Source organism: Coniosporium apollinis (assembly GCF_000281105.1).
Source record: "Coniosporium apollinis CBS 100218 chromosome Unknown supercont1.42, whole genome shotgun sequence".
In the NCBI taxonomy this organism is placed as follows: domain Eukaryota; kingdom Fungi; phylum Ascomycota; class Dothideomycetes; genus Coniosporium; species Coniosporium apollinis.
In genome coordinates, this window is record NW_006913304.1 from 127,278 (window position 1) to 142,090 (window position 14,813).

At 56.7% G+C, this 14,813-nt stretch overlaps 5 protein-coding genes across 5 annotated transcripts in view; 3 read left to right on the forward strand and 2 right to left on the reverse strand.

The window, feature by feature from the left end:
- The window catches only part of W97_07600 (uncharacterized protein), a gene marked incomplete at both ends in the record, with an annotated part of 4,758 nt that extends 4,164 nt beyond the window's left edge, over positions 1-594 (reverse strand). Inside the window, one exon of the mRNA XM_007785469.1 lies at positions 37-594. Within this exon, the coding sequence (XP_007783659.1) occupies positions 37-594 (558 nt within the window). The remainder of the gene's footprint in view (positions 1-36) is intronic.
- Positions 595-2,518: 1,924 nt separating this feature from the next.
- Positions 2,519-2,895, forward strand: W97_07601 (uncharacterized protein; the record flags this gene model as incomplete). Its single annotated transcript, XM_007785470.1, has 2 exons — positions 2,519-2,660; positions 2,732-2,895. 2 exons carry the CDS (start codon positions 2,519-2,521, stop codon positions 2,893-2,895), a joined length of 306 nt encoding a protein of 101 aa, XP_007783660.1.
- Positions 2,896-4,304: 1,409 nt separating this feature from the next.
- Positions 4,305-6,595, forward strand: W97_07602 (uncharacterized protein; the record flags this gene model as incomplete). Its single annotated transcript, XM_007785471.1, has 6 exons — positions 4,305-4,398; positions 4,466-4,734; positions 4,785-5,051; positions 5,111-6,202; positions 6,267-6,380; positions 6,482-6,595. The coding sequence occupies 6 exons, from the start codon at positions 4,305-4,307 to the stop codon at positions 6,593-6,595; spliced, it is 1,950 nt and encodes a 649-aa protein (XP_007783661.1).
- A 989-nt stretch (positions 6,596-7,584) lies between these two features.
- On the reverse strand, positions 7,585-11,217 carry W97_07603 (uncharacterized protein; the record flags this gene model as incomplete). Its single annotated transcript, XM_007785472.1, has 3 exons — positions 7,585-10,299; positions 10,765-10,915; positions 10,970-11,217. The coding sequence occupies 3 exons, from the start codon at positions 11,215-11,217 to the stop codon at positions 7,585-7,587; spliced, it is 3,114 nt and encodes a 1,037-aa protein (XP_007783662.1).
- Positions 11,218-12,930: 1,713 nt separating this feature from the next.
- On the forward strand, positions 12,931-14,544 carry W97_07604 (uncharacterized protein; the record flags this gene model as incomplete). Its single annotated transcript, XM_007785473.1, has 1 exon — positions 12,931-14,544. One exon carries the CDS (start codon positions 12,931-12,933, stop codon positions 14,542-14,544), a length of 1,614 nt encoding a protein of 537 aa, XP_007783663.1.
- Positions 14,545-14,813: the final 269 nt, after the last annotated feature.

Sequence of the window (14,813 nt, forward strand, 5' to 3'; positions counted from 1 at the left end):
CAGCGGTGTCAGTCCATAGTTGTTCTTCGAATTCACGTCGATATCGGGCTGCGCCAGCAGCAGCCTGACCATCGCCTCACGCCCTTCCGCTGCCGCCCTCCACAGTGGCGTCTCTCCATCTTGGTCCTTCGAGTTCACGTCGATATCGGGATGCGCCAGCAGCAGCTTGACCACCGCCTCATTTCCTGTCGCTGCCGCCCCTAACAGCTGTATCTGCCTCCCCTCTGCGGTCTCATGTACTCTTTGCTCTTCCGAAACAAGAGTTGGGAGGTGAGCGTTACTTAGCTCTAGACAAGGACCGGAATTTGTGACGCTGCTTCCGAGCCGCAGATATTGTCTCCAGGAACCGGCAGACCAGTCTGGCCGGGAAGACTTGTCGTCGCTTGCAACGAGAGTTGAACCGTAAGCAAAACTCTTGAAGGAAGGAGTGCGCCAGCTAAGCGAACGATGTGAACGGGGAATGTTACGCTCGCCGCACGAATTGATGTTTGCGTCGGGCTGCTCAACTTCAACATCTGATAAACAATTCGTAACGAGAGATAGAAGAAATGGGTCATTCAGCATGTTTAAGTAACCGGAAAGCGTAGCTGGCATAGCAAAGCTGACCTGAGTAATGTGTGAGGGTTCGTTTACACTACGTTCCAGGTCCTGAGGGGCTGCTGTTGGTTTTGATCCGGTTTGTAGTGTTTGTCGTAAGATGAACTCAGACACTGGTTGCTCCGAAGCGGCCAGGGCTCTATTCTTGGTCAAGGAAAGGCTGTCTGTAATTGAGTCGCCTGGATTTGCGGTATCGAAGTAGGCTGGTTGCTCTGCTGCTATCAAATTCCTGAAGGCTGATTTTAATACGGCTGGCGGAATGGGTGCTGTGAATATAAGTTACTTTATTGAAACCTTCAAAGGAAGACCATGTCTAACCATCATCGTCCTCGAGTGTCCGTTCCGTGGCCAAAGCTTGACTCGGTCTGTTGCTCAAGTCACTGAGAACAGCTGTTGGTACGAATTTATCTTGGGGTGCCGTCGACTGTTCGTTCCTGGACTCCCGCTGCTCAAAGGCTGTTGAGGATGCGTTTCCGTTTAGAGAAAGGCTTCCAAACACGCCTATAGTAGCGTCCAGTGGTGGACTCTGGGGTGGTGGCGTTCTCAGTTCAAATCCTGGTGGAGCTGGTACACTTGATGCTAGAAGGAGGATGTGTAAGTTAACAGTCCCGGAACTCAGCGAATATCCATGCTAACCTGTCTCGCAAAGCCTTTCCCACGTGTTTGGCGCATGCCGACGGGTTTCCTTTTTGACTTTTTTTCTACATTGGCGGATTTCATCTACCCAGAGCTCGCTTTCTTTCCCGTCCTCGGCTCTGCGCTTTCTTGTAACACGCTCGACCCATTTCCATGCCTCGGCCGTAATGTTTTTTCGAAAGTTCCATTTCTGAAACTGTGAATCGTATTGTGTTTTGCTAGTAGGTTGTCAATTTATTGAAATAATGATGCTCATGACTTCACCTACCTGGGTGTGAAGTTGTACTTTGCCGCCATGTACAACTTGATCTTCGGGACGGTCCAATTCTCTATGAGATATAGTTTCCTTAACTCGTCACGATGAGCCTGCCACTGTTCTTCCATGCTGTCACTTGAAATGATGGGAGTTGTGAGGAAAGAGAACATGAGCAAACGAAGAAGGCAGGCTGCAACACGGAGTTTTTCGCTTAGCTAGAATCAAGGCTCGGTGCACTCAGCCATTGCCGCATCCTTTCCTACTAAAATGCGGCAGAGATGCGGCAACGTCTAAGTGCACTGAGCCTTGAACGCTGCCACGACTTCTGGTATCTTGGTTGGCGGGCGGCAGCCGGTGGAAGACCCTGGCTTGGCAGGAACATCCTAATTGTAATTGGTCGAGCCCAGAATATGTGAAGCCTAAGGCGCCACGCTAATGATAGAGGGACTCATCTTGGAAGCCTCCGCAAAGACCAAACTCCATAACAGCTTTCCGGCGCTGCCGGGCTCCTGCTGCAGGTGTCATGTAGTGCACTTAGTCACAAGCAGCTGTTTATCTGCGAACAGATCTCTGTTTCACACAAGACTATCGGGATGAAGCACGCACAGCACAGAGCAATTGCAAAGATGACCTCGCCCATACCAAGCAGAATGATGCTCTGTGGGTTTGTGATACCGCTATAGGAGAACAGCAGGTTATTTATCGTAACAGTTGGAAGCATGGTCATTGCTGCTGTTTCATTATGCAAGACGTTGCCGTGAAGGAGGCAAAGGCTCAGCACCAAGTTTTACACTCTCTTCTCATTGGCTGACACCAGAGTCGTGCCTACAGAACGTCAGGAGAGCACCCATGCGGACGGGACCATGATGAACACGTCTGATTGGCCTATTGCAGAGTCTTGCTCCCATATATGTCTACTTCTCTCGAAGTTTGATCCTCCTATCGCATTCATCAACTTCTTCTATCTAGTCTCTTGAATACACTAGCATCTCCAACGACCTATCCTCTAAACCTCTTGGACGAAGCACAATGCCTCTATCATCGGATCAAACCATTGCAATCGTTTTCGGTGTCATCGGTGCCGTACCGGCAGCTGTTGCTGTTTATCAAACCACAATCTACGTCCGGAGCAAGATCCGAGAGATGAGGAAGTACGCACAGCATACCCACCGTACGTATCCCTTAGCATCCTGATCCGTGGACACAGGCATTAGAGACTTACATACATTTCCTGAAATACAGATGACGAAGAAGCAGGCATTGTCATGGCCCTCCTACGCTCGCCTGGACAAGCCTTGCCCGCAGTTGCGGTTCCGAAGCACAACGACACAGAGGAGATTCCTGAGGTGCACATCGGAAGTAGGCAGAACCTTGCCCGGAGCTCTTCTCCCTTCGATGCGCAATAGTCCGGCAGTAAGCTGACAAAGCCTCTTTAGATCATACTGTTGTGTCTCGCACTGCTTTCCCTTGAAGCACATTTCTACTCCTCCTCATAGGCTCTCGCGAAGGTTTGAGCCACCCAAAAGAAGTTCCATTGGACAGATAGAGGCATCATGAAGGCGGTGTTCGGTATTGTTTAAGCGGCTTGAGCCTGTTGTATCCCTTAGCAATATATTGATGACAGGAAAAGTCATTCCTTAGCTTTTCCAATACCGTGCTGTATTCAACTTGATGAACCTGTATCAAACCGTCTACCAACCGGGCTCTGCGTCGCCAGAGTTAGTGACACGTCTTCCTTCAAACACTTTCGACGTCATGTCAGTTCGAACATCTCGCCAGTGCGCATCCAAAAGATCGACGGACATGAGCATGCCGCATTGCTTGCGGAACTGTGTGGTCAGCTGGTGAGTCTGGACACACTGTGATGGAGGACTGGTGGCTCCTAGAAGGAGGCTTCTGAGATACTACACCAACAGCGGCATTTATTTCTTTTTCGTTCTCCGCTCGATCATCGGGACCTACCTGAAAGGTCTGAGGTACTGTCCACACTATCATGGCACGTTCAGCGCAGGCACGCTGACCTCCCGTAATCCGATGAGAACGTACGCTGCCGTTCCTGAGAACGAAGAGGCTGGAGGTAGTGATGCATCCTCACAGCTTATCGCAACTCCGGACGCTGAAGCCGACTGCAAGTGTGGATAGCCGTCTCAAATCAACTGAGACACAGAAGAGATCTCGTACAGATCAGGCACAGCAACTAGAAGATTACAAGACTTCAAGCAAAGAGGTATCGACGAAGGAATGTGGGGAACGGACAACAGAGACGTAGCTACCAAAGTCGCCTCATAGCTTAGGTCGCTCTAAATTATGCGAGAGAGCGAATAGCATACTGTATCGACCTCAAGAATTCTAAATGACCAGAATCTCAAAAACTGCAGCTGCTCCCCAGACCACTTGCCGGAGCTACCTGACCCGTGACGGTGTCCACTAATGTTACCTAGAAGAACACACGATCGCGCCTTGTTCAAAAATTCCTCTGGCGGTAGATATCGTTGCAACTGTGACATGGCGAAGGTGCAAAACACGCATTACGAGCATTTTCCTGCATGCCACTGTCTTCCGCAGCGTCCCCCAACTGCAGCGCACAAATGCCTAGGTCAAGCCGAATCCAGCGTATGAGTGGGGTGGAAGATGGCCGGGAGCTCTGGCCGAGCGGAACAGCAGCGTCATCGCCAGAGGGAAGTTCCGCTGCATCAGTCCCGCCGCCAAGCCCCTACGCAGATGAACGCGCGCTGCATTGAAGGCCGCACATGAAAGCCAGATCAGCCACCGTCAACCAGACTTAGGCACAGCTTGTCTTCCATAGGGCTTCAACATGTGGGATGACGAGGACAACAACCCCTACGGGTCCTTTGACCGCCGCGACTCAACGTCCTCGGATCCAAACCGCCCAAGCTCACCTGGCGGATGTATGTACTTCAGCATCCTCGCACCGGCAAGCTAGAATAGAGCTGATACAGTCGCCGCGTGTAGTAGGGTTCCATCGCCCACAAACTCCGCCATCCGGAAGCTCCTCTCCACGCGATGATTCGCCAGAGTTCATATCACAGCCTCGAGACCTCAGCGACGTGGAGTACGACGATGAGCAACCCCGAGTCAGACAGGTCGAGCCGAAGAAGGGAGGCTACGACAGCCGGATCCAGCAGATACTCTACGAGAATCCAGACCTCCCCATCCTCATCACACACGCAGGAAAGAATGCAGAGAGCGGGGGCAGCTATATTGCCTATACGATCAGAACAGGCGTACGAAGAACTGCAGCAACCTCCGCACAACCGTACTGAACTTCTTCTAGGATCTCGAAGTTCGCCGGCGGTACTCCGAGTTCGCGTCACTACGGCAGACGCTAGTGAACCTCCATCCTACTTTGATCATCCCACCGATACCAGAGAAGCATTCCATGGCGGACTACGCCGCTAAGCCGACAAAGGCAAAGGAAGATGCTGGCATAATAGAGCTGCGCAAGCGGATGTTGGCCGTCTTCCTGAACCGATGTCGGAAGATGAAGGAGGTGCGGGAAGACGGCGTCTGGTGGAGGTTCCTCGATCCGAACGCAAGCTGGGTACGATTGTGGTAGCCTCCAATTGACCGAGCCCTGCTAATGAACCGCACCTACAACAGAGCGAAGTCCTCCACTCGCACCCCGTGAGCTCAATACCCAAGCAAGTCCTCAAAGCGCCACCACTAGATACCGCAAACCCAACACCCGCCCACGCCTTCCTCCCTATGCCTTCGTCCTCAGCCAAGCTCAAGTCGACGTCCGGAACCTCCTCTAGCGGCACACCGACAGCTCCACCCCCGCACTCCGCCTACCCCTCCGCCGCCGCACACACCATCCCCGGCCCCCAAGTTTTCGGCCGCTTCCCGCCCGACTCGCACAATCTCTCCGAGGAAGACCTAGACCCCTACTTCGTCGCCTTCGAAGCCTCCTCTAAAGAGCTCGAGACGCTCCTCCAAGGCAGCATGGAGAAAACAAACCGACGAACGCTCAGCCACCTCTCATCCTGGGCAGACGACATGGCCGAGCTAGGCGCTCGCTACAACGCCTTCTCGCTCTCGGAGCAATCCCCCACGCTCGCCGCCGCGATCGAGAAGACAGGCCAGGCGGTCGACAGCACATACATCGCGACGGCGGAGCTATCCTCCAGCCTCAGCGCGTCCTTCGCGGAGCCGATGCGCGAGAGCGCGCAGTTCGCGGGCGTGGTAAGAAGCGTGCTGCGGTACCGGGTGCTCAAGCGCGTGCAGGAAGAGATGACGCGGGATGAGCTCGAGAAGAAGAAGACGCTGCTTGAGAGCCTTGAGAGGAGTGAGATGGAGGCGAAGAGGATTGAGCAGTACCTCTCGTCGTCTGGTCAACCGACCTCTCCACAGTCCTCTGGTGTGCCGAAGCGCAGCACCTCCTCAGGGTCCCGGACCAGCAGCGAACAGCAGCGGTCCGCGCAGACAAGACGGGAAGAAGACACAGTCTCCATCGACAGCGATTTCCCGCCTACGCATGGAGACGCTGGGCAGCCTCCTAGCGCGCAGCAAGGGAGACCACAGCAGGAGGAGCAACAGGGGAGGCAGGAAGCGCACAAGCGCGCGCAGAGCGGGGGCTTTGTGACGAACAAGATTCTAGGGCGGATCAATCACGCGATTCACGGCATCGTGGACGTTGATCCCGAGAGGACGCGACGGGACCAGATCGGGAAGACCAAGGAGAGTCTGGAGCACGTGAGTTTTTCTCCTCAGGTGTTTAATGTGGGGTTTGTTGCACGAGTGCTGACGACCGCGATAGCTCCAACAAGCCCTCTCAGTCGCCGAGAAGGACGTCAAAGACGCCAGCGCCGGGGTCCTGAAGGATATGAAACGCTTCCAGGCGGAGAAGGAGGAGGATCTAAATCGCTACATGGTAGAAACTCCACCCTTCCGCTCTCGCTTTTCCCTGCTTCCCCGTCTCCTAACCACTTCTTCTAAATCCGCTCATGAATACACACTGACCGATTCTCCAAGCTTGCCTTCGCACGCTGCCACATCGACTGGGCCAAGCGCAGCCAGGCCGCGTGGGAGGAGGCGAAGGCTGAGGTCGAGAGGATCGAGGTCAGGCCGCCGAACGCGGACGTGTAGCTGGAGACGTGATCAGAGATGTATGTGGGGATTGGAGGGGACTGTGCTTTTCGTGGGGTTCATTTAATGAGGCATCTGATCCGTACGGGAACGGCGGGAAGGCGGGGGCGGAAGTGGAGGAGTGAGGCAAAGTGCAAGGCGGGCTGGGGGCCTGCCAGGCCCGAGGAAAGAACTCCATGCGCGCAATGATTCCGGAATGGAAAGGGAACCCCGTGTTGTGGTCAATGTGTGGGGTGGGCGAGTGTCACACTTTATGGGCTCATGCGGAGGTAGCGGGGCGTAAAGTATCGGTTGCAAGAGATGGCTTTTATCAGCAAGACAGCCACGGTGACGATTTCTTCTCAAACGACCAGTTCAGATTCACTGTTTTGATTTTACGCCCTAGATCCTAGTTACATGTTCTCCCAAGCCCAAGTCATAGCAGCCCAAACCGGAACCCGTTCTCCCTTTTGCGAAAAGTCGATGCCACAGATCTTTTCAAGCGCTATATGTGAGTGCCAAACCGTGCGTTTGTAAGTCTACTCAACACACGAACATCCACCCCCGCTGTCAGGCCGCCGGCTGGAGGAGGAAAATATAGTAAAAACACGAAATACATCACGCCTCCCGAACGAGAAGCCGGTGCATGCGGCCTCAGGCTCATCCATCCAGAGTCTCCCCGAGGGGGCAGCCAAAGTACAAGCAGCTCCGTATGTAGAAGCCAACGCAAGTCAAGCGGGCATGTCGACATGCCGGAAGCAAGCGCATCAGTGCGCCCGCGCTTTCGTGGTCGTGAAGTCAAACAAAAGATGTACGTTTGGCATAGTGACGAGGCCCCCTTGCCACTCACCAATGAACCCTGCGAACGCCGACGTAGATGCTGTGAAGGTGTCCAGCCTAGAGCAACTGAGATGCGAGTGTACAGCCAAGGAAGGGCCGACCCAAAGGGTCGGATCATCGCTGCAACGACGTCAGTCTCCACTTCTACAAAGCCGTTTCGTCAGATCGGGTCAACTCACCCTCCCTCTCCGCCCACCCGCCCCCTGCACACCCTGCCCCTGCGCCTGCGGCAACGGCTGCATATACTGCATCGGATACTGATACATCCCCGGCGGCACGCCCACGCCCATCGTGTAGCCCCCCGCCTGCGCGAACCCATTCTGCGGCACCTGCATGCCGCCCACCTGCGCCGCCAGCGGAGGGCCGCCCGCTACATTCCTATACGCCTCCATGCCCGGCGGCGGTGGGCCAGCCGGGCTCGGATACCCAGCGCTGATCGGGCTCGGGTAGAAGCTGGCAGGCGGGCGGCCTGCGGACGCGGCCTGCAGCATCGCCTGTTGGTACTGTAGCTGCTGGGCCGTGACGGGCGTGAGGGGCGCGTTCACGTTTAGGTTCGGGGTGAAGACCTGGGTGTTGAGGCCGTTGAGCTGGTGGAAGGGCTCGAAGCCGTTCGAGTCGACGCTTGCGGTGCGCTGGAGGCTTGCGGTGGGGTCGAACGCTGCTTGCGGCATGCCCGGGTAGAAGGGGGGTCTGGGCAGCTGACTGCCGTCGATGCCGGGCGGGAGCATGCCGTTCGGGGCGCCTTGCTTTGAGCCTGGCCTGGAACCCTCCATGTCGCGGCCGCTGTGGACGTCGCGCCCGCCAAGGCCTCCGCGGGTCGAGAGCCCGACTTCGTCCATGAGGCGCTTGTAGCCTTGGGCGGGTTGGGCTTTGATGCGGAGCAGGACGTTGCGGACGTTTTGGACGACGTCAGGGCGGATCTTCTCGTCGAAGAAGGGGGTTGTTAGGACCTTGAAGATGAGGGTGGCGCCACATGACTGGTCGCTCAGGATTCCTTCTAGGACGCGGTCGTTTGGCGAGAAGAAGAGAGCTTGGAGGATGGCGTCGCGCGCCTCGGGCTCGTTGCGCTGGTTGATGATCTTCAGCACCGTCAGGTACGCGACCTTATGCGTGCACAGGTGGACGAGATGCGGGACCAATCGCGGTGCGAGGACTGTCCGCCTGTGCGGGAAGGTGCAAGTGTCGAGGAACCAGGTCAGAAGCAGTGCACCGTTCGCATTGGTAGCCAGCTGCACGCTGTGAAGCGCGATCACTGCTGCGACCATTCTTTGCTGGTCCTTTGTGGCGTAATGGCTCTCAAGGCAGGCGCGCATAGCCCTGGCCCCGAATCTTCCCTGCGCAAGCTCCCACAGCCGATTGAGCATCACCTCGAAGATGAAGTTGTTCAGCGGATACTGGTAGCGCAGGCAGCCTTGCATGACATAATTGCCGAACTGGTCCAAGAACAACGCCACACTATACGGCTGCAAGGCGGTAACAATCATCCGTATCGTTGTCGGAGTTCGGGCCACGTCGATGATCTTCTGCGCTGCCCAGGTGCCGTTCTTGTGAACACCAATCTCTGCCAGATGTGGCGCGATCTCGCTCAGCATGGCCTCCTTAACGTTCTCAGAGCAGTACTCGAACATCTTCTGCACCACGGTATTGCCCAGATAGTCGGACGAGAGCTCAGCAATCTCAGGCAGCATGCCCATGGCGACGTCCTCAATCTCGGCTACCGTGCAGGTGTTGTTGTCGATGCGCTTGCGTATCTCACGAAGCCTGGGCGCATCGTGCATGCGGTTGTGGTTTGGCTCCTGGATGGTAGGAATCTCCATTTCGTACTGGTCGTGCTTGATTGCTTGCTCAACACTCGTCGCAATCCGCATCTGCTCCTCGTCGCTGGCGCCAAGTTCTTTCACTATCTGCACAACGTCATTCCGTAAATCCTGGAGCTTCGGAGTGGTCAGTGCAGGAGGCGCCGCCTCAGCTCGTGGACCTGGTGGTGGACGAAATGCTGCAGCACCGTTTATCGCATCCGGTGCGGTAGCTTCGACGGCTCTTTTCACAGTGGGGTCAGGACTCGGTGAGGGATAGATGCCGTTGTTACCAGGGGTAGCAGTTGCGCTCGGCACCTTCGCATAGCCAATCCGAACAGGCCCAGCCCCTGGAAAAATTTCCTTGCCGTTCAGCTGGGATTTGGCTCTTACAGCGCTGTCCAGATTCTCGAAGTTGACAAACCCACAGTTCTTGTGCGTCAAGACCCGAGCAGATTCGATAGGACCGAAATTGTTGAAGATGACGTTCAGCGAAGAGACCGTTGTTGATGAAGGTATGTTGCCAAGCCAAAGCGCTCTTGTCGGTCCTTCTAGGGTGTTGTCCTCTCCAGGTGCTTCGGTGGGTTTCCCGTTAAGCTGCAAGCCCTGAACAGCCTCAGCAAGACCACTATACTCGGCCTCTTCCGTCAGCGGCATCTCCGAGGCGGTAATGCTCGTGTCAAGCCTAGACGGAGTGGGAAGGTAGTTTCGCAACAGCCGAGTAGAGGGGGAGTCCAAGACGCCTGCTGTGCGTGCTCGAGGTCGATTAGCGCTCGCAAAGTTTGCAAATGCTTGGACCTCCATATTGTGCTGCCGTACAGCTTCGTGGATCGCATAGGCGGCAGGGTTTCCTTCGGTAGTTGGAGTCAATGAGCCGCTGTAATTGCCAGGATACCCTCTCAGATAAGCCAGTTCATCCTCGTCCTCCGCAGCGTACTTCTCCTTGGCATTAACAGAGTACGATCGGAATCGATTAGCATTCCTGGCCAGGGCAGCTAGATCTGCAATGTTTCCAGTTTGTAAAGCAACCTGCCTCTGGCTCTCCAGGATCAGTTCGATATCAGATGGCGCGAGCGTAGCTCTCGGCTGCTGCGGAGTGTCAACTAATCCCAAATAATCCAAAGTTCTCACGTCCGTGTCAGCCAGGGAATCACGTGAGAACGAGGACTGCGCTGGCGAGGATGGGCCGTTGGAGGATTGAATGCTAGCCAAAGTGCTACCGCGGTCGCGTCCGCTTGTCCAGCTGGAAGAGAAGACCGAGGAACCGAACGGACTAGAGGAAGAGGATAAGTAACTTGCGCGCTGCGGCATGGATCCGGCACGGAGACGTGACAACAAGGCTGCTTTGGCCGCCATCGAGGTACTGTTGGTCGGATAGAGTGGTGGTTCAGTCGGCGTATGGGAGCCTGGTTTGAACGGGCTGGTAGACGGGGTTGGGCGAGAAGTCTTAGGGAGCAGCGAGGGCTGGGAGCTCGAAGGGTTGGATGCGCTGGCTGGGGAAAACCTCGAGGGCAATGTCCCAGCTCGAGCTCTCCTTGTCGAAGCTTGGCTTACTGGAGGTTCAGTCACGGGAATGTTGAAGTCGGGAAAGCTGTCGCCATTCGGCGATTCCGGTATGGTTTCCCGCAGCGGCGTGGAATTGCCACTGGTCGGTGGTCCCCATACTTGGGGCGCAAGGCCCTCCTGCGCTTGAATCTCGCGAGCCCTGTAGGATAAACTTTAGCAAGCGACTCGTAGCGAAACTCTATTTTATGCCTACCGCTTGGAGAACAGTCTGCTACCACCGAACTCATGTGAGGGAGACCCGGTGCCCAACCTGCTTCCAACAGCGGCAGGACCGATATTGCCGACGCCATTACCGCTTCCCAGAGGGTATCTATTAGTATTGCTGGAGGGAGGCTCAATCGGTGATGTGGCTGCGGTTGAGGAGCCGGACCGCTGGCCTGGCGGAACAAGCTGGGGAAGGTAGTTGAGGTTGATGTGGTGTTCTGGTCGCGAGGAACCCATTATGTATTATAGATCTAGCCTCTTCCACAATACTTCCGAGTCCTAGGGTACAGCAAGCAGTGGCCTCCGTTTGCCAAAACCGGGGTCAACTGAGGAGGTCACCGGGACCGGCCGAGGGGAGTAGGAACACGGGGGTATGTGTGAATGACGGGACGCGGCGATGTCGTAGTAGAGATGAGGTCTAGATGTTCGTCTTGAATGTACAGATGAATGAATTCCTAATCGTCACAGGCCCGCTGACGTAGGGTTTTAGCTGGTAGTTGGCGAAAGACACGCGTTGTACGGATCGGTTGCATGCGAAGCTATCCGCTGAAGACACTCTCCACTATTAACTGCTCTCGGATGGGCGGTGGTGTGGGCTCTCTCGAGAGGTGAAGGTCGATTATGAGTTACGGGTCGCAAAGCTCGGTAACGGCTTCTCGTGGAGAGCCAGCTGCTGAATCGAGGCACGGCAGTTCGTGCTTAGGGTATGTCCAAGGAGTGGGTTGTATGCGACGAACAAAGGTCGTATGGTGGGCACGCAAACGCGGTGATGGGTTCCGGGGCCTGGGAGTATGGTACACGGCCGTTGCGGGGAATAAACAGGCCTTGCTAGGTGGTGGACCTGGAGAAGGGAGCGAAGATTACGACAGGAAGGATGTATGCGAAGAGAGTGCGCTGCAAATGCGGAGGCCGGTGCGGGAGAGAGGTGCAGAGGGAGGGAGGGAGGGAGCAGGTGAAGGAGACGTTTGAAGATTGAAGGGGAGCCGATCCTAATCGAGCGAACGGAGGATGGCGCAGGGCGGGTTTGTGGAGGACCTGACGAACACTGGGGATGGCCAAACACCTGGGCAGTGGGCAGCTGTGATGATCACATAAACATTTTCGATCTGTGAGTGGCCTAGCAATGTCTGGCAATTAATCACAGCGACTCCCGCGTCCGCCTCCTGCGTGCTCCCTTCTGGTGCAGGCCCGCACTCGACTCCCTTTCGCTGGCGGGCTGCCTCATTGACGGCAGGGCTGACGACTCGCACCGCTACTGGTCCCGAGATGGGCTTGTTCCCGGCATCAGTCACAACCTGAAACAGCCCACGACCGTCTGCTTTTCACATGGCGCTTGCATCCAGGCACGGCGTGCCTCCGTACCACGACATCCAACGTTTATGCCTGTCGTGGTAGGGCATGCAAGAGTTGTGATCCCTATCTGAAAGTTGAGGTACCGCAACACGTGACCGGGAAGCAGCAGCGACCGGTAGGCACTCTGTCACTTGGATCATGCTCAGCATCTGCAGCGCATTTGCACACTCACTGGGCGCCCATCACCTCTCTCTCTCAGTATCTCACGCCAGAGGAGAGCTTGAAGCTTGGTGACGGCCGCTACAGACGCGCATCGAGTGCAGGTGGACTCCAACAGTCTAAATCATGAATCCCTGCCCGCAATGCTCTTACCGGCCCGCTCCCGCACGCCAGATCACGTGGACATCTCGTATCTGACACGCTCTTTTCTACATTTCTCACCCCGCTACAGACCTACCCTACAGATACTCGATGACAGCGGCTTAATACGTGTACATCACTCGCACCACTAATCAAACAGAAGCCCCACCTTTCGAACTTCCGAAGATCCCCAATATTGGCCAGCTGACTCACCATCCTCTTTCCGTTGTGTTCACCGCGTGTCGCCCGCCTCGCCTTCACGATCGCAACAGTACTGGCCTCTCCCACACCTTAGCCATGGCCTCCGCGCCCTCCGAAGATGACGCTCCCTCCGTGCCCTCCCTCGTCTCCGGCCGCGCCCGCCGCGCCAACGCCGGCAACCGCATGCGCCAGCTAATCGAAGGCGCCCGCCAAGAGCAAGAAGTCCAAGAAGAAGACGCCGAGGCCAAAGAAGTCTTCGCCGAGCTCGCCGAAGACGAGGACTTCGGAGGCTCAGACGCCGAGGACAAAGACGACGTCTCGCTGTCCTCGTCGAGCGGAGACGAAGGGGACGCTGGGGAGGAGGACGAGGAGGCGGGCGAGAAGGCGCTGGTGAGGCAGGAGCGGGTGGAGAAGGCGGCAAAGCGGAAGGCGAGACATGCGCCGTTCAAGCAGGGAGGATTGGGGATGCGGAAGCGAGTCAAGATTGACCCGATGGCGGCTGCGGAGACACAGACGTCCACAATGCCCGCGCCTGCCCTGCGGCCGCGTAAGAAGTCCGAGAGGGTGTCGTACCTCCCCGCGCCGGGCGAAGCTGCGGCCGTCAGGGCCTCATCGCGGAGGCTGGCGGTGCAGAACAAGGAGGAGACGCACAATCGGCTGAAGGAGAAAGAGGAGCATCGGCTAAAGACGCTCATGGTTATGGAAGCTGCTGCGAAGCGGAAAGAGCAAAATGCACCGAAAGCCATGACGCAGGCGGACCGGCTGGCCGAGGCGGCGAGGGTGGAAAAGCAGAACAGCAAGAGCTTGAATCGGTGGGAGGCGGCGGAGAAGAAGCGGGAAGAGGAGCAGAGGGCCAAGCTGGAGGCGCTGAAGAATCGCAAAATGGAGGGGCCGTTCATTCGGTTCTACAGCGGTCCTGCGGTTTGGGTGAACGGCAAGCTCAAGCATGTTGGCAAGGGGGCCAAGATCGAGGAGACGGACGAGTCCGCGGCGCAAGGCGTGGAGAAGGGCACATCCGGAAGCGCTGCGGCTCCGACGGATCCCACCGTATCAGCTACACACGAACCGTCCAACACAACCCAACCGGCCTCTCTGCTCCCTACCGCACCCCCTTTGCCAACGCCTCCACGACCCCTCCACCCCCTCGCCTACCCCAACTCAATAATGTTCGCGCCGCCCCAAGGCCCCGCCGGCTTCCTCGACGGAATCCACTACTACGCCTCCCTCCCCGACCAACTGCGCCAACAAGCCCTCCATCCTCACCCCTACCATCAACCCCTCTACGCGCCCCTTGCACCATCCCACCATCCAGTCCACGTCACTCCACCCCCGCCCCCACCGCCTCGAAAGCTCATCGAGCGCGCGACCCGCAACCTCATAACCCTGCACGGCTACGACGACCTCAAGCCGCGCGACAAGGACGCTTTATGTCGTGCCTTGTTCGAGTGGCAGCGCACGAAGCTGGGGCCGAAGACCGCGCCGGCGGTGTGTGCGATTACGGCGCGCCCGGCTAGATATCGGGATCCGGGGACCGGGTTGGCGTTTGTGGATGTCGGGGCTTACAGGTTTATCCGGCGGCTGGTTGGCGGGAGCTGCGTGTGGAGTAAGCGGGCTGAATGCTTCGCGGGACCGAAGGTGGGAGAGGGGTGGGGCAGGGCGGCGGGGGGTGTGCCGGGGAGGTTTCTGGTGGGAGGAGGGGGAGGTAGCTGAAGTGGGAAGTGTAACTAGATAAGTTTCAGTTGCTGCATAGAGAGCTACTCGTGAACATCATGGAGGATGGTCCAAACGCAGTTCCTCGCTTACCAAAGGGCTCAGGTGGTCGATGCGTGAGAATTCTCCACTGAACACCTTGCAGTCTCTACCGCGTAGAACCGGTCTGGTTCTCTGACCCTGAAAAGGGTTCCAAGTCCAGCTCAGTCGTGCCTTGGTCTTGAGACCGGTCGCGGCCACAACACGGCAACAGTCTTTTTGGACAACCC